Source organism: Aotus nancymaae, unplaced genomic scaffold (assembly GCF_030222135.1).
Source record: "Aotus nancymaae isolate 86718 unplaced genomic scaffold, 86718_ANA_hifiasm-v0.15.2.pri h1tg000057l, whole genome shotgun sequence".
Lineage (NCBI taxonomy): Eukaryota > Metazoa > Chordata > Mammalia > Primates > Aotidae > Aotus > Aotus nancymaae.
Window position 1 is genome coordinate 3123232 of NW_026988471.1, and position 18555 is coordinate 3141786.

At 43.7% G+C, this 18555-nt stretch overlaps 1 protein-coding gene across 2 annotated transcripts in view; it reads left to right on the forward strand.

Moving 5' to 3' along the window:
* The window catches only part of DCDC2C (doublecortin domain containing 2C), a 146072-nt gene that overhangs the window by 93538 nt on the left and 33979 nt on the right, over positions 1-18555 (forward strand). For both annotated transcript variants that reach the window (XM_064363825.1, XM_064363826.1), the window contains one exon: positions 386-427. In XM_064363825.1, the coding sequence (XP_064219895.1) occupies positions 386-427 (42 nt within the window). The remainder of the gene's footprint in view (positions 1-385; positions 428-18555) is intronic.

Consider the following 18555-nt stretch of genomic DNA (forward strand, 5'->3'; position numbering starts at 1 on the left):
AAGATAGCTGTGAAAATAGTTAGATAGACTCATATGACTGAAGGATGGGAGCTCCAAGATGTTATATTAAGTGGAAAAAAAATCAAGGTGGAACGGAGAATACGGGTGTAACATGCTGCCTTTTGCATAAGAATGAGCAAAGAGATATACATAAAAGCAAAGGATTTAGAATGGGATACCAAGTGGAAGGAAGCAGGAGGAACAGAGCAGTGAGTCGGTGGTGAGGAAGAGGCTTGAGGCTTTACGCCAAACTCCTGAGTGATGTTGATGAGAAAGAATTTGACCTCCCCAAGAAGCTGAGTAGAGGCAGGCGGAGATTAAGGATTTATTTTACACCATCTTTCTTGCAGATAGTTGATTCCTATATTTATTTTTTTAATACTAGAAAAATGAAGATGCAAGGCTTTGTGAAGACATTGAAAGAAAGGTTTGTATCAACAATAGCTGTGGTTTTGTGTTTTCTGTTGTGAAGACAGCTAACGAGAGAATGCATGGATCCCCAGCTCTTGGCAGGTGCTTTTTAGGAACATAACCTTTACGCCTCTGTCATACACTCTGTTTTCCAGAGTTAGAAAACAAACTTGGAGGAAAAAGAACCATAATCAACGCCTTTCACAGAGGTGGATGGTTCCTTGGGAAAGGCAAATAAGAACCAGGAATGAAAAGTGCTTTAGGGCCACGTGTGGCTGGCATCTGAAGGTGCACCCATCATGACTCCAGGAAAATGCATATGAATTATCTGCCAGCTGCACCTGTCTATGGGCAGGACACACCCCCACGAGAGGCTCCATCCATGGAGTAGTAGTCACTCACTTAGGCCTTCCAGGCAGTCATAAAATCTGCACCATCAGACGCCAGCCATGAAGCTAAGGGTGGATGTGCTTGCCTGGCGAGGCTGTAGGAGTGGGGGGCTCACAACCCTGGGGAAAGTGGATCCGTAGCTGCGCCGGGGACCCCACCTGGCAGAAGCAGGTGCTCCCCACCTCAAAGCGTCGCTCTTCCCGCCATCATCAATAGCTCATTCAGCAGGACTGAGTTCTTATCCTAGGTTGGTGGACGACTAAGTGATGATAGTGATTTTTGGCTGTGTCAAGTTTCATTTATTTAGTCCTTAGTTTTCTTAGACTCCTCGGCACTCCTCAAAGGACGTGAGCCCTGAGTGATGACTTGGTGGGTGAACCTAACTGACGCCAGCACGTGGACACTCTCCGCCTGGCCTTGGCTGCTCCAGCACCTGCCAGGTGTGTGGCTTTTGGAACACTCCTCAAAACCTTATTGCCTCAGTTTCCTCCTCTGTTCAAAGTTTGTCCGATTGTTTATTTATAACAAAGTCAACCTCCAGGAGAGAATATGCATAAAGTCTGCTCAGTGTTACCACCTTTTTTCTTATTATTAGAAATAGCTGACTTGCAAAAGAATCCAGATGGTATCATGAGGGAGGGGAACAGGTGTGAGCTGTGTCCTGCCTGTGCACAGAGCCTCTCATGCGGGTGTGTCCTGCCGTGGACAGAGCCTCTGGTGTGGGTGTGTCCCGCTCATGGACAGAGCCTCTCGTGCGGGTGTGTCCTGCCGTGGACAGAGCCTCTGGTGTGGGTGTGTCCTGCCCATGGATGGAGCCTCTTGTGGGGGTGTATCCTGCCGTGGACAGAGCTTCTGGTGTGGGTGTGTTCTGCCGTGGACAGAGCCTCTCATGCGGGTGTGTCCTGCCGTGGACAGAGCCTCTGGTGCAGGTGTGTCCTGCCGTGGACAGAGCCTCTCGTGCGGGTGTGTCCTGCCGTGGACAGAGCCTCTGGTGTGGGTGTGTCCCATCCATGGACAGAGCCTCTCATGTGGGTGTGTCCCACCTGTGGACCGAACCTCTGGTGGGGGTGTGTCCCGCCCCTGCAGGAGCCCCTGGTGTAGACGTGTAGGCAGCTTTGTGGCCGGAAGAGCACTAAATTCCTGTTTCAGCTTTTCCACCAACTGGCTAGATGCCCTTTGTTAAGTAACTTGATTAATTCAATCAACAATCATTTTACATGTTTATAGGTTTACTTACTTTTCAAGAATCAGTGAGACAATGGATTGGAAAGTTCCTGAAAAGTATAACATATCTATGTTTAAAATGGTGTTTATATTATTTGTACTTAAGCTAGATAATGAAAATTTTTGTTCCTCAGCTTGAAATTAGACATTTGGTGGTCCCCACTCTTAACTCCCTTGTTAAAATCATGTAATCCATTTTGTGATGTGGCATCCGTCCTCTGGAACTCTCTGCAGCTAACCTAACTGCACGTGGCTGGAAAAACAATAATCTGTGTTCATTGTGATCTTCCCATAGGCATAAATCATATCTGGTTTTAATGTCAAGTAATTCTTTGGAACATTTATCACTTGTTTGGCATACATGTTACTCTTTTAAAGGGACTATTTTACCCAATGCAATGGAATGAAAAGAATGCGAATTTGGCCTCATGCAAACTGAGCAAATAGTTTCATTTCTCTGATCCTCAGTTTCCTTATCTGTGAAACTGAAATAATTTCTAACTTGTGAAATGAGTGTAAAGATTAGAAGTATTTAGAAGTGCCTTACTCAGTGGTCGGGGAATAAATGCCGTCTACTGATGTTACTGTTATTCTCTGATTGAATCACGCCTCCAGTGGAGGTCTGACGTCTTTGAAAGAAGGAATGAGATTTTACTCAGCATTGGGCATGCACAATGCCTTACTCACAGTCAACATTAATTATGTTTTTAAATTAACTTCTCTCCTATGATATCTCACACTAGTTTTAAAATTAAGAGTACTTTATTAAGTCATAAAGGATTTATGTTGGTTGTAGACTTATTAGAAAGTGCAGGTAAGAAAAAAATGCGAAAGTGAAACCCCTGAATTCCTCTGCTCAGAGTCTGTTCTCACTTTTGTGCATGTTTTTCAGGACTGTTTTCCACTCGAAATTTACTTTTTTGTGTAGAAAGAGAGTTGGAACATGTCAAATAATAGAAAATTATATTTTAAGAAATACTATGAATCAGTATTGAGGATATTTTCAACATGTTAGGTTTTTTTCTTCAGAATGTCGATTTTATTTATTTGAAATAGATGTAAACGTTTTTGAGTAGAGCTGCCGTTCACTTTAAAAAGAGCAAGAACCAAACAGCAGGCGTGGTGTCCTCATGAGGAGCTTTTCCAGGGCCGTGATGCCAGTGCCGCTTCCTGGATGTCATCTGCTGAACATTTGATCTCAAATCAGAATTTAAACATTCCATGCAAAAGGTTTTAAAGAATTTAAAAAGTTTTATTTTTTCTTCTGCAACAAATATTCAATTTGATTTCTCATTGGCTGTGTTTTTGTGATGATAGTGAAAAGTTGAGAGACTTAGGAAGGAAAGTAAACAGATGGAACAATTTATCCACAATAGATTTTAAAGTGTAAGCTACAGTTTTAAGTCATGAATCTAGATGTTGAACAATTCTACTTCCATCGTATGTTGGACAGATATTAGACTTTCTGAACTATCACACCAACAAGGAGCATTCGGAATCCACCGGCTGTGCAGTGTGTAGTTTCATTTTGTGTTTTTGCATCATAGAATACAAAATGAGCGTATCAGTCCTTCCAGCATCCAAGCAGCACGACAGGATGCCGTAGTGACAAGTTCCAGGTGCAACGTATATAAGAAGATAACTGTGGCATTTTTTCCCCAAAGGCTTCAAAAATCAAGTATAATTTTGATCGACAATAAATGTGCTATTAGTAAAAAAAAAAAAGTACTTAACATAAGATTTTTCGTGTTTATAGTCATCAATTTGTGAAATGGCCTATCACCTTTTAAAGGTGTACTTTGTAAGTTTTATGACAATGTTATGCATAATCATATCAAAGCAAAGTCCTTTTAAATAAATGTTGGAGGCAACATTCAAAGCCTGCTAACATCCTTTGTTAAATGTCCTCCTTCCCTCCTTTCTTCCCTCGCTCCCTTCCTTCCTTCTCTTCGTCCCTCCCTCCCCCCTCCCTTCCTCCCCCCTCCTCCTCTTCCTCCTCCTCCTCCTCCTTCTTCTCTCTCTCTCTCTCTTTCTTTTTCTGAGACAGGATCTTGCTCTGACATCTGCAAGCTCTGCCTCCCAGGTTCGAATGATTCTCAATTCTTGTGCTTCAGCTACCTGAGTAGCTGGGATTATAGGCATGGCATGTGCACCACTATGTTAAGCTAACTTTTTTCAAAATGTTTTTAGTAGAGAAGGGTTTCACCATGTGGGCCAGGCTCCTCTCAAACCTCTGACCTCAAGTGATCTACCCACCTCGGCCTCCGAAAGTGCTGGGATTACAGATGTGAGCCACTCTGCCTGGCCAAATGTTTTCAGTGTGATAGAAAAATAGTGGGTTTTGTCTGCCTTTGAAACATTTATATTTTATCCCTTTGGAGAAATGAGAGTGAAAAACTGCCAAGCATCACACAAAACTCCACGTGGAATCTGGAGGCCCTTTTCCTGCCCTGATTTCCAGACTTCTTTTGAACTGGGAGCTGGCCCCTGTGCTTCTCTTAAAGAAATGCCTTATAGTAAATAGTACCAATTCTCATCATTGCTCAACTCTATATTTATAGTATATTTATTTATATTTATGACCTGATCTTTCACTCTTTTTCTAATGCCATGCCTTTAATTGTTCTGAGTCACCTCTCTAAAGAAATAATTACCCATTCTGGTCATCTCTTAATGCTCTCATCCTTCAGGAAGCATGCTATTATAATGATGTCATTTTCAAATACTTTGCCTTTTTCCAATTATCCCCCAAGTTATTTTATATTTGCATTCAAGTTTTCAACAACTCTCCATTGGATGGTTAATTTTTTGCCTACTAAATGCTTACTTCTTTATGTCTGGAGCACATTTTCTGTTTATCTGTCTCCTCCTTCCCTGTCCAGGAGTACTCCTTGCTCAAAAAATTCTTAACTAACTAAGCCTGGGCATTCTAGGATCAAAGAGAGAGAGATTTGATCCTCTTGTAGCTTTTAGGCTTTGTTTCATGTTGTTGAAAACAAGGACATTTTTCACTTTGGGTGGAGTCATAATGACAGGAACATAAGAAGAGCACAGTGGGTAACTTCAGAACAGTAGTGTTACAGGAGTTATCTATGATTGATTAACGTTATGTGTGGTTGTGTGCTTGTTTTCTTACAACAAAAACAGTCTTGTCTATTTTGCTTTTTAATCTTCTTGTCTTGATGACTGTCCCCCAAATCATAGAGTACTTAGAAATTCATTGAGGATTGAAATCCACCGGACGGACGAAGGATCTTGAAGGAGATGGGTCTTCCCAAGGAGGCCCCTCGTGCTTCAGGTGCTCTGCGGAAGCTGAGAAACTGTGCGCCTTCTGCCATTGTTTACCCAGAATGCCCCAGACGAGATCAGGTGGAGGGAGTGCGTAGTTGATGTGCTACTAGCTATGAGACAAGTGATAAAACCGTGCAGCCTCTTTAAATGATCAAAGCAGTGGTTTATATCAATGAACATAAATAATATTTAAATGATTTAATGTGCTTAAGAAATGCTAAGCTCAGAACATTAGCCAATTTCCATCGCCTGCAGCTACGGATGAAAACAACGTTTAAGCGTCTTACTGAAGTGAAACGCATGCACGAATCCGTAACAGTCATTTCCTCTCTTCACGTGCTCTCTCAGTCAGTCAGTGGAGGGTGTTCATTTAATTAACGTTGCCAGAAATGCCAATAAAACCAGGATCCAGCATTGTCTCTGACTCAGGATTTTTGCGACAAAATGAAAATGGCATTGATTCATTAATTGATTTTTAAGATTCATTGCCTCCCAGTATCTTTACCATTCTCTCTCTTTATTATGTTGATACCACTCCGTCACCACAGCTCAGTCTTTTATTCCTTCTCTAAGAGACAAAGTCAATAGCGATCAACACTGGAGTCTCAAAAATGAAGTGTAAGGTCATCGGTAATACTAAGTGGGGTCGTGGTGAAATATTAAGTAATGAAACTTTTAGAAAATTATGTGGTTCTAGAAGTAGAAAACTTGGATCCCTCTATACATAGGAGATTGATTTGGATTCAAATAATAGGAGAAGGATTTTCACTTAAATATGGAAAAGATGCCTTACCTCCTCTGCAGTCCCAGATATACGTTCTGGGAGGTCCTCTTCATTAATAAAACACAAGGTATTGCATTGGTGTTTCATAAGAGACAGTCACGGATGAACCAGTCTGCCTTTTCGTATGGTGGGCTCCATGGAAACAGTTTTGTTGTATTCATGACAATTTTAGAAATCACAGCCAGGGTCCTGAAGAAGGAAGTGAAATGGCTCCAGTCTAGCCTGGAGAAGTAGCCAGTGAACAAAGATCAGCGGACACAGGTCGGTTTTCACCACCTTGTCTTCCATCTTGGAAGCTTCCCTACTTTCCTCCTGGTTTCTAGGCCGAGGACTCAAATTCTCATCCTCTTTCCCACTCCCCAGTGGACTCGGATGTGCTTCTCAGCTACCCTGGCGGCCTGATGACCCTCATGCCTCTCCAGCACTGTGTTGTTTGCAGTGGCCTGGGTGCCATGCCAAGGCCAGGCCAGTGCCTTTCCTCCCCTCCCACTGGCAGAATGTCTTCCCCTGGAGGCTGCCCTCTGGGCAGAGGGCAGGATCCAGGCAGTGCTCTCATGACACACCACCACAGGACATTCTCTGTCGCTCTGATATGTTCTAACTTATTTTTGACCTTGACAGTGAAAGGGAAAGGAGACGAGATGAAGCTGGGTGTTCAGAAGTTCCCAATTCCTCGGTAGACTTTGTTTGGCCATTCATTTATTAGTTCTTTTTTTTTTTTTTCATTCACCAGTTATCCACATATTATCCGTTACAGAAAATTGGTTTTAACCAGATGGACAAAATTCTTACTTTGGGCCATCTGCTATGACATAGACAAAGAGCAGCGATGGGATTTTAAACTCTTAATTAGAAGTGTCAGTGTAGGTACCTCCCATGGGGTGAGAGTACATTGCAGTAGTTCATAGAACTTGATGCCCACCTTGCAACACCTAAGCAACAGGAATAGGCCCCGGAGAAAATAGAAACAGTCCTGCTGGTTGAACTGGATGGTCTTCTCTGAGCTGTGTGACCAGGCCCTGGCCTCTGGGGCTTCAGAATCCATTTCTGGTCTCCAAGAGTGGCCCCTGGTCTTACTTCTGTTGGCCTCAGGTTCGCAGGTGTTTATTAAAATACGGCCACATAACACACAAGCCATCGTAGTAACGAAAAGAAAGCATTTTATTTGTATTTACTTGGTTTCCCCATGAGTTATAGAGATGCTATCTGTAACTTAAAAAATATATGAATTATTTCAAATTATCCTTATATATATGGTCAATTTATGATATTTCTGCAAGGCACCAAACAAGCTGGAGTTTAGGTTTGTGTAACATAGACATGGTCGTAAATATAAATTTTGGACACAAAAAGTAACATTTCAAATTTTCGTTTTTGGGAATGCTTAATGAGAAATCTTTATTGGCTACCTACACGGCACTCTGTGAAGGTACTTTTAGGGGAATTTATTACTCAGTTACCTGAAATTGACAGCCGTATTTTGGAGAAAACTGTATCTTCTCCCATGAGTAGTTTGAGGAAAGAAAATCAAATGTGAAGAGGAGAGGAGCTTGAAAGTCCACAGGCACTTTGAATTGACAAGTAAGGTTGCTCAGGGGCCTTTTTTTCTTGATTCCACACATCTTCTGGGAACCTGGCAGCTTTTCCCCAAGAGAAAGCCAACATGAGAAGCAGCTGGGAGCTGTAACTCAGAACTGAGACTCGCTGTTCAGATTGTGTGCAATTCCATCCGTAAGGCCGTATAATTTCCATTTAAGGCACGGCCTTTGTTTCCTGTTTGTTCATCTTCAGGATTTGTCTTTACTGATCAATGAAGGAGAAGCATCCATAGCATTGCAAAAACGAGTTCCATAATTGCAAACTCACGTTTTCTGCTTGTAAATAGAATGAATAGAAAAAGGTATGCCTTAAAAAAAGTCGTAGTGTACCTAAATGCAAATTTATACCTTGATTTACACTTAAGAATACGTATCACAAATCGGTAAATATTGTAGACACAGATTGCATGTGAACTTAACAGGCTGTCTGTATGCTTGGGTTGGGTGAAAATGCTTCTAAACATCCTTCAGTGCCACCTTCTGCATCTGAAGTCTTTACAGTGTTCCTGCCACCTGACTTTGTCACTACCATCCAAATATGTGCTACATCCTCTATGCACCTGCAGCTGACAAGTGTGCCTGTGCCAGGCGGGCAGGCTCCCTGTCCTGCCGTCCATCACCAGAATGGACTGGGTCTGTGAGATCATACAATTCTGAGCCAGAAACACCACTGGAAATTATTAGTCTCCATTGCTTTTATATGAGTGGAGAGGAAATGGAAGCATCTCTTTGGTAATCTTAATACTGTAATTTAAAAATGTTCAGTTGGTCTCATAAAATGATTTGGGAAGGACTCCCTCTTTTTGGATTGTTTGGAATAGTTTCAGAAGGACTGGTACCGGCTCCTCTTTGTACATCTGGTAGAATTCAGCTGTGAACCCGTGTGGACCTGGGGTTTTTTTTGGGTGGTAGGCTATTAATTGCTGCCTCAACTTCAGCCCTTGTTATTGGTCTGTTCAAGGTTTCAACTTCTTCCTGGTTTAGGCTTGGGAGAGTGCAAGTGTCCAGGAATTTATCCATTTCTTCCAGGTTTACTGGTTTATGTGCGTAGAGTTGTTTGTAGTAATCTCTGATGGTAGTTTGTATTTCTGCGGAGTCCGTGGTGATATCCCCTTTATCGTTTTTTATTGCAGCTATTTGATTCTTCTCCCTTTTCCTTTTTATTAATCTGGCTAGTGGTCTATTTTGTTGTTGATTTTTCAACAACCAGCTCCTGGATTTGTTGATTTTTTGAAGGATTTTTTGTGTCTCTATCTCCTTCAGTTCTGCTCTGATCTTAGTTATTTCTTGTCTTCTGCTAGCTTTTGAGTTTTTTTGATCTTGTTCCTCTAGCTCTTTCAATTTTGATGATTGAAATACCACCTCACACCAGTTAGAATGGCGATCATTACAAAATCTGGAGACAACAGATGCTGGAGAGGATGTGGAGAAATAGGAACACTTTTACACTGTTGGTGGGAGTGTAAATTAGTTCAACCATTGTGGAAGACAGTGTGGCGCTTCCTCAAGGACCTAGAAATAGAAATTCCATTTGACCCAGCAATCCCACTAATAGGTATATACCCAAAGGATTATAAATCGTTTTGCTATAAGGACACATGCACATGAATGTTCATTGCAGCACTGTTTACAATAGCAAAGACCTGGAAGCAACCCAAATGCCCATTGTTCATAGACTGGACAGGGAAAATGTGGCACATATACACCATGGAATACTATGCAGCCATAAAAAGTGATGAGTTCGTCTCCTTTGTAGGGACATGGATGAATCTGGAAATCATCATTCTCAGCAAACTGACACAAGAACAGAAAATCAAACACTGCATGTTCTCACTCACAGGCGGGTATTGAACAATGAGAACACATGGGCACAGGGAGGGGAGCACTACACACTGGGATCTGTTGGGAGAGCCAAGGGAGGGACAGTGGGGTTGGGTGGGGAGGTCGGGGAGGGATAACATGGGGAGAAATGCCAGATGTAGGTGACAGGGGGATGGAGGCAACAAACCACATCGCCATGTGTGTACCTATGCAACAATCTTGCATGATCTGCACATGTACCCCAGAACCTAAGGTACAATAAAAAATAAAAAAAAATGTTCAGTTATATCTCTATTACAATAGAAATGTTTTAAATGAATTCCAGGTATCAGGTGAAGGTATCTTCTGCATCTAGTGCCTATCAGGCATGCCACGCTCTGTGCCAGGTTCAGACACAGTGAGACGCAGCAAGGTGTAGACCAGATCACCACATCTAGACTGTTGCCCTCCTCAGAGACAAGAGGCTGTGCAGAAAGGCGGTGGGTGTGGGGACAGAGGCCAGGTTATGGGCACGGGGGCTTGAAGCATATTTTTAATGCAATGTTTCTATTTTGCTTGTGTTGTATAAAAATATCACATAAATATATACTTGAAAAAGAGAGGGATATTTTAATAGACTTTGTTGATAACTGTGGATATTCTTTGGTACCACACCAAAACTTGACAAGTGATAGCTTCTTAAAGGTTGGTTACAATGCAAAATCAGAAACCGTATCAGTGAACTTTTTATTCTCTGTTACATTAAAATCTATTGTTATATCCTGTACTTTGAATGCATTTTTACCAATGCAGCATTTTGGAACATGATGCATTGGTCATTTGGAAAATTTTGGTTCATTGAGTTACGCGAATGTTCAATGAGTTATGCAAGTGTATGGCATGTTTGATTATACGATATAAAAAAATCACATGCATTAATATTTTCATCAGTAGCTTTAGAAAAGACTTTTAGTATTGAGACACTGTCAAACGCATGTGCGTGTTTCGTAAATCTGCATTTTTTTGAGTGCTCAAGTTTTATTTTTCAACCCAAATACTGTCAGTTGTTTTTACAGAAGTAATTGCCTCTTTTTGAGAAAATGCCTGCTAACTACCCGAGAATTAGTAACTATAGTGTGTAGGTTACTTATTCTTTCCAGTAAGGTAGCTCCATGAAACAAGTGGCTAGTTCAGCTTGCAACGTGCACACTCACGCAGGTGCTGTTTCTTGAGGTAATCGTGTTGCTCCAGTGTGCACCAGAAGTGCTTCATGAGTTCTTCTCATTTCCTTACACAGGTTATTACAAAGGTCATGTACTCAAGGTCAGTGTTTAATCGCATTCATAATTTTCGTTCCTTCATGAAGGACATTTTAAGTGACACTGGCATTGTGTCAAGCCCTGCAAGTATGTGGCGGTGAGTGATTCAGTGGTAGTGAGTACAGCTGGGAGCAGGGCAGTGGCTTTGACTTGTCCTCAGGCATCCACAGCTTTACCTGCCACTGTTGTTGTGCCATCAATGCAAATGGCACACAAGGAAAGAGGCAAACGGCTCTTAGTACTATTATGAGCATAGTTTTGACCGCACTGACCCCTGGAGGATTCTCTAGACCCCCAGGAGTCCACAGACCACCTTTTGGGAAGTCATGCGTTAGATGAGGGTGGTGGTGATAGCATGCTCATCCACAGTATGAAAACAGTTCACTTCCAACTCCAGTCTCGCATTCTAGCAGGACTCATTGAAGTAGGATTCTTCCAGCATCTGCTGATATCCTAGAATACCAGGTTGTGGACAGAAGTACTGCAGGGCAGGGTGAGAGCAGGTCTGTGCTGCTCCCTGGCTGTGTGACCTAAGCGTGTACCCTGTCCCAGGCCATGGCTTTCTCATTCTACTGCATGGGTGACAGCACCCTGAAGGGCTAGTGGGAGGGGTGAGTGCTGGGCACATAGGAGGAGCTCAGTGATCATGAGCTGTTGCCATTGTTTGAGAACTGACAGGAGAAAATATTAGAAGTAGAACACATTTCTTAATGTTTATGAATCAGAAATTAAGAAGAAAAATATCTCTATAATTGTAACACATCTGTAGAAAAACAATAGCTGTGTATATATGTTTAGGACAAAAGGGATCAAATCCCTGTAGAAAAGTGTGTCCACTTAGCATCAGAGTCTTGGCCTGGGTGGCTCCTGGGCCGGAGCCCAGCACGGAGCTGGAGCTTGCGGGCTCCCTGTTTACTGGTCCTTGGCTTCTGCACTGGGAACTCACAGGCTCCTCCGAGGCTAAGCTGCCTCCCTTTCCCTGCAGGGTGCGTGCTGACCCAGCTCTGCTCAGTGCATCTCCTTTTTTGATCATGGTTCTCCAGATACCCCTGTCTCCCCCAGGACTCCTGGGCTCCCAGCCCTGGGCTGATGGGACGCTACTGGGTGTAGCCCATTTTGAGGTTCAGCTGTCCTTGTCGACCCTTCCTGGAAGGCGTGGCAGGAACTCTTGGGGTTCAGCTGAGCTTTTCCTACCTCAGCGTCCCCTCAACACCACGTTCCTAAGTTCCTGATAGAAATGCTATGTGAGATAACTCAGAAGAGCTCCCGTTAAGAAGGATGTCATTTGTTTGTCCTGTGTGGAGATGAAGTGAATGTGGTTTGTAGTTCATGGAAAGTCATGCTTAGTTCTCAGACCCTTGATGCTGTTCAAGGCACTTAAGTTGCTTAGTTTGAATGCACTGATCTCAATCTGTGGATCTTAATCTGTGTGTTCTAGGCTGGACCTTTCCCACTCTTTCCAAATAAACCGCCGCTGTGCCGTACCTTTCATCTATCTTCAGCAAATCCCAGTGTTGCTAGAAGTAAGTAAAGGTTGCCCTTCACCGCCTTCTGGCAGTTTTTCTGAACTCTGGGCTGAAGGTCAGACACTGCACCTTTAGATGCAAACAATGCAGGTTTGACTGTTTCAGCCTTGGAAAGACGTTGAGATGACCTCTTGTTCAGCATTCCAGATGTGGTTAACTTTTAAGTTACATGGCTTCTCTCAGCCCCAGAAGTAAACAAGTTCCCCTTGTGTGTTGTCCATTCCGGCTGCCATAGCAGAATACCTTAGAGTTGGAGGCTTATTATAAACAACAGAAGTATATTCCCTCCAGTTTGGGAGGCTGGGAAGTCCAAGGTCAGGGTACTGGCAGGCTCGGTCTGGGGAGGGCTTGTTTCCTGCTTAATAGATGATGCTCTTTTCCTGTGTCTTCATGTGGTGGAAGGGGCAAACCAGCTCTCTGGGGTCTCTTTTAGAAGGGACTGATCCCATGATGGGGACTCCACCCTGTTGACCTGGTCACCTTTCAAAGGCCCAGCCTTGTAACGTCATCACTCGGGGAGGGGGGTTAGGATTTCAACACATACATTTTGGGGGAACACAGACTGTTAGACCCTTCTTTCCTGAATGACCCATCCTCCATTTTCCCCTAAGATGTCTTCATTCCTCAACTCTCAAGGGTCCCTGGGCCTCCGTCTGTGCTCCTTGTTAGTGTCAGGAGTCTTCCCCTCTCTTAGGACTCTCTACTCACTGGTAAGCAGAGGCATCATCTACTTTGAAAAGCTGCTCCTGGCCCTTCCAGCGTATGTGCCCACCACCTCGTTCCCCCACCTATATTCACTTATTAACCTGAAATAGTTGCTGTCGTTTGCTCTGTGACGAGCTCCGTGTGAAGATTGCTTTCAGCTGCTTTTCCATGCCGATAATGGGTAAGTGATAATTTTACTTTCTCCCTGTTTTCTCCTCAGCCCCTTGAGGTGTGGCCCTACCCCCGATAGTCTTGCGCTGCCTTTCTTTCTCAGAACCTTTCCATCTTTAATGGCTGAGTTCAGTGATTACTTCATTATCTACTCTACCCTTGTAGTCTCTGGGTGGTTTTTTTGGACCCTGCCTGTCCATCTGTTGGCTGTGACTCCTCTATTCTGTGGCACGCTGTTGTTCACATCTCAGTGCTGGCTTCTCCGTCTTGGCTCCAGTCCCAAACACAGACCTCGCGTCCTGTCTTCCTGGTTCTCCTCCTCCTCACCGCTTCGCTTCGTAGGTGGGTTTACCCTGAAGACTCTGAACGTCATCTCAGTTGTCTTGTTTGTCCCATTTCTGTTTCCGAATGCTGTTTCAGTCCCTCGTCAATGAAACCTCTGCTGCATTTGATTTTTGCAGAGCTTCTGCAGCGTGCAGTCCAACTTTAGGACTTTATTTGCCTCTGCATTTCCATTTCAAGATGCTGCTTCATCTCAAGTCCCGTGTCCTAAGCCAGCAGACACCTTCATCCTCTTCTCCATCAATTGCGCCTTTATCCTCTCAGCTGCCAGGCTCTGGAGGCCTGAGCCTGATATTTGTGCCTCTTTTCACAGCACGCCTGTTTCCAGCCGCCATTCTGCAGGTCCTTCCAGTGTGCCATGTCCTCCTCTCCCTTCTGACGGCTTCACTACTGGCTGATGCAGGTCAGCCCCTGGCCTTGTGCTCCTCTGACCCCATGCACCCTTGCATGCAGGTGACTCTTCCGTGTTTGCCCCTTTAATTGTGTCACTGCTCTGTTTGAAACCTTTACTGTCCCTACATAAGTCTGGTCTCATCTGTGAAACTACCCTGACTACTCCAAACTTTGGTAGCTTCTGAAATCCTGAAAAACTTAGTCTGTATTAACATAATTGGACACTTAGGCCTATACTGTCTCCTTTGGTGTGTGTTTCAAATTAATTTATTAGTCCCTCAGTGTGATTGCAAGTACTCTGAGTGCAGAGACCATACCTTACATTTCCCTGGTAGCCGGTGATGCTGACCTGCAGAAGCCTGGTCATAGAGTAGGTAATTACCTCAAAAGGTAATTGGTGATTTGCTGATATTTGACATTTGCAGGAAATTTAAAACAAGGATCAGGATCTCTTCAGTTTTCTGTCTCTGCAATGGAAATTTTCCTCTGTTTTTAGAAAAGAGCTCTGTTTTCCTGTGTTCTTCCTTCGTGCCTAACGTATTGAAGCACTGTTTCCATTCCACCTCATGCCTTGCACATTATTTCATTTCCTGCTTTTCTTTTCCTGGTTTCTGATTCTGAAGAGCCCCACTTTAAAGGACAGTCAATTCATAAATTGTTTTTAGAAACATTTTCTTGTCATGCTTACAGTTGCTTTTTCTATTTATTACATTATCACCAGTATTTACTGAAATCTTAGCATCTTGCCAGTAAACACTTTTGATAATCAAAAGTAAGAATTTTGATTTAAAAAGATCTCATTTCCTTCATCCTATAGGAAGGAAAGGAATTCTCTGTTGAATGCACACCTGATGCATAAGAAAGAGTGAGTCATTGCTATGATAGACATGGCCTTCATGTAATTTCAGAGTGCTTCTGCCTGTGCTGTACTCACAACGGAAGAAGTCTTCACAGCAAACACCTGACTGTGACCAGCTCTTACCCCCATTCTGGCCTCTAAACATTGCGGCGTAGACTGAGGAAAAGTGTACCTTCTACTGAATTATTGGCGACATTCCCTTTCTAGGTCTATTTTGTCAAGACTAGATTGTTATTTAAAACTTAGAAATATAAACTAAAGTAGGAGATGAATGTGAGCACTGATGTATGTAGAATTACCTTCTGTTTTTCCTTTATTGATAACCCGAATAACTGAAAATCAAGAAAATTGCCAAATAGCCTCACCTAAGTGAAACATTGCCTTCCCCCAGCCACAAGAAATCAAGTTCAGGGCCGATGACAACTGATACCTTTTATTCCCTCTGTCCAGTCTCTAGACGGCAGTGTGGTCAAGAGAAAGTGGAAGTTTCAGACAGTTAATTCAGAAACAGCATGAACAGGGTCCAAGTAATCTAGGGCGAACCACAGAGAGAGGTGCCATTCAAATCCAGCAGCAGCTCCCGGCTGGCACCCGGGAAAACCTGCCAGGTTGATGAATCAGACCCCTCGTGGTGGAGAAAGGCTCAGAGCATGATTGACAATGGACAAGATTGACAATGGACGGGAGGAAACATCCAGCAACTTCATTCTCTCATCTCCATACTGAGTCATGTGACTGAGGTGGATGTTTCTGGAGAATCTGTTTCTTCAGTGGTAAATGGAGCAAAGTCAAAAGAGGGGCTTTATTACTGCTGCCTCACATCAGCTGCGGTGACCCTTGAAAAAACAGCACCAAGTAATGTGTCACCTTGTGCCGTGTTTCCAGTCCAGTGCTTCTGTGAAATGTTTCAGAGAATATTTTATGACATTTTAAAAGAAGTAATTAGGTTTTTGCAAATGGTGTTTAGTGTTTAACGTTAGAGGTGGTGATTAGGACTCACATTGTTTGCCACATGCTTTGAATGATGCTGCATGCCACATGGAACGGTTTTAGTGAGAACGGTGATAACATACAAATGCAGCAATGCCTCACTTACCTCCTTTTTAAGCAAAGATGTTTTGCAAAAGTGAAATTTTCATATATCTGATGTCCCCGTGATTAATCTACAATCACTTCATTTTTATTTTTTATTTTTTGAGACAGGGTCTCCCTCTGTCAACCAGGCTGGAGTGCAGCGTGTGATCCCGGCTCACTGCACCCTCAGACTCCCCAGTGGCTGGTACTACCAGCATGCAACACCATGCCTGACAAATTTTTTGTTGTTTTGTTTTGTAGGGATTATGTCTTGCTGTGTTGCCCAGGCTGGTCTTGAACTCCTGGGCTCAAGTGGTCCTCCTGCCTTGACCTCCCAAAGTGCTGGGTTTACAAGCATGAGCCACCACGCCTGGCCCTCAGTTCGTTAGTAAAGCCCTGTTCCCTGGTAAATCGGTCGCGATCTTGCGCTTCGCGACTCCCTTTGCTGCATTGTTTGCTGCTTTCAAGGACGGCTGGTGTCTGGGGCTTTTTCTTGTTCTAAATGGTTCCAGCCTGCTGTGCTTCCTGCAGTTTTGGTCTCTCCTCTCCCTGGAATCCCCATGGTTGCTGTTGGGATGCTTCTAGCAGCTTCTCACACCTTTCTGACATGCGGCTTCTGCTCTGCAGCGGGGGGAGAAACAGAGTGAAGCTCGGCCGCGTTGTGTGAGTGCCTGTGATGTGTGAGTGGAGGCTCATGTCTTGAAATCCTCGTTGACAAAGCACATGAGCTTCAGCACGTGCGCTTGTGATGCATCGCTGAGTTTCTCTGTTGCCTGTGGCTGCCTTCTGGGTGGGTGATGTTTCCAGGTACTGTGGTTTTCAGTTGCGTGAGGTGTTGCTACAGAGTCCTTGGTGGATCCTGGGCTGCGTTCTGAACATGACTGGAGCTGGGGTGGCCTTGCATAGTCTCTGCTTGTCCCAGCCAGCACCTCGGGTAGTCCAGCTCCAGAGTGTATTATCTTAGGACTTTTTTTCTTCAGAAAGCTATTTCAACTGCGCGAGGATATATTTGCATATGCTCGAACTTGAGGGTTTTGGCACATGTATGCGAATGTGTGATTGTGGTTGAGGAGAGCCCGGGGATCTTCCCTGTCAGACTGTGCATCTCAGCCTTTCTGCGCTTTCCACTTTCAAAATTTCCCTCTTCCCTTTCTAGATGCTCAGCTGCTCACACACCGTTTGCCGCCTTGAACAGAAAGGCTGGGGTTTTTGGCAGCCGCAGCAGGGGTGGGTGAGGTGTGTCCAGGCAGAGGGCTGGAGGTGCATCGTTTTCTGTGAAGTCTGTAAACAGTCGACTCTTCCTGTGCTGCTGTCTTCTGTTGGGAGTTTTTAAGGGCCTTCATGAGTGCTTTCAATACTTGTAGTAATTTTATTCAGATTTTTGATTCTCATATGCAGGAAGAATCACCCAGCCCACCACTTCAGGCCGCTGTTTCCTTCTTGGGCCATTTTATCTTCTTTTTAAAACTTAAGCTATAATTTATACACAGTAGAACTCATCCTTGTCGGTCGGTGTCCAGTTCTAGGAGTTTCAGGAACACACAGTCATATAACTACCAGCATAGTCAAGGTATGGAACAGCCACCACCCCCCAAATTCCCTAGGGCCCCTCTGTGGTCACCTCGCTATTCCCCTGCCACCCGTATGCCCTGGCAGCCATTGGTCTGTTTTCTGTCCCCTAGTTTTGCCCTTTTCAGAGTGTCATATGGCTGGAGTTACGGAGTATGTGCGCCTGTCCCTGTGGCACATGGGAGGTTCACCCATCTGTGTGCACCAACAGCTCATTCCTCTCAATCGCCAGGCAGTGCTCCATTTTACAGATGTACCACAACTCATTTATTCATTCCCCGTTGAAGGACATTTGGGTCCAATTTTGGAATATTTTAAAAAGAGCTGCTATCCATTGACATAAAGATTGTGTAATACCTAGGAGTGGGGTCGCTGGGTCGTGCGGTGAATGTATTTTTCATTGTGTAAGAAGCTGGCAAACTTGTGCTAAGCAGCTGTATGTACAGTTTTGCAACCATACAGTGAATGGAAGTTTCAGGTGAACTGCAGCCTTACCAGCAGTTTACGTTGTCAATTAAAAACATTTTTATTTAGTAAACTGTCTTGGAGTTCTGTTTCATTTGTGATTTTACTTTGCATTTCCCTAACGACTAATGACATTGGGCATCTTTTCATATGCTTATTTGCCATTCATATATCATCTTTGGAGACCTCTTCATTCAAATCTGTTGCCTCTGTTTTTATACTTGGATGGATTGTTACCATTTTATCGAGTTTTGAGAGTTCCCTTTGAAAATTCTTTTTTTTTTTTTTTGAGATGGAGTCTCGCTCTTCACCAGGCTGGAGTGCAGTGGCATGATCTTAGCTCACTGCAACCTCCACCTCCTGGGTTCAAGTGATTCTGCTGTATCAGCTTTCCGAGTAGCTGGAATTACAGGGGTGCGCCACCGCACCCAGCTACATTTTGTATTTTTAGTAGCGCTGGGGTTTCACCATGTTGGCCAGGATGGTCTTGATCTCCTGACCTCATGATCTGGCTGTCATGATCTGGCTGCTTTGGCCTCCCAAAGGAAAATTCTTTGTCAGATGTTTTGAAAAAAAAATTTTTTTTGGCCACTATGTGGCTTGTCTTCTTGTTCTCTTAACATTGTATTTGAAG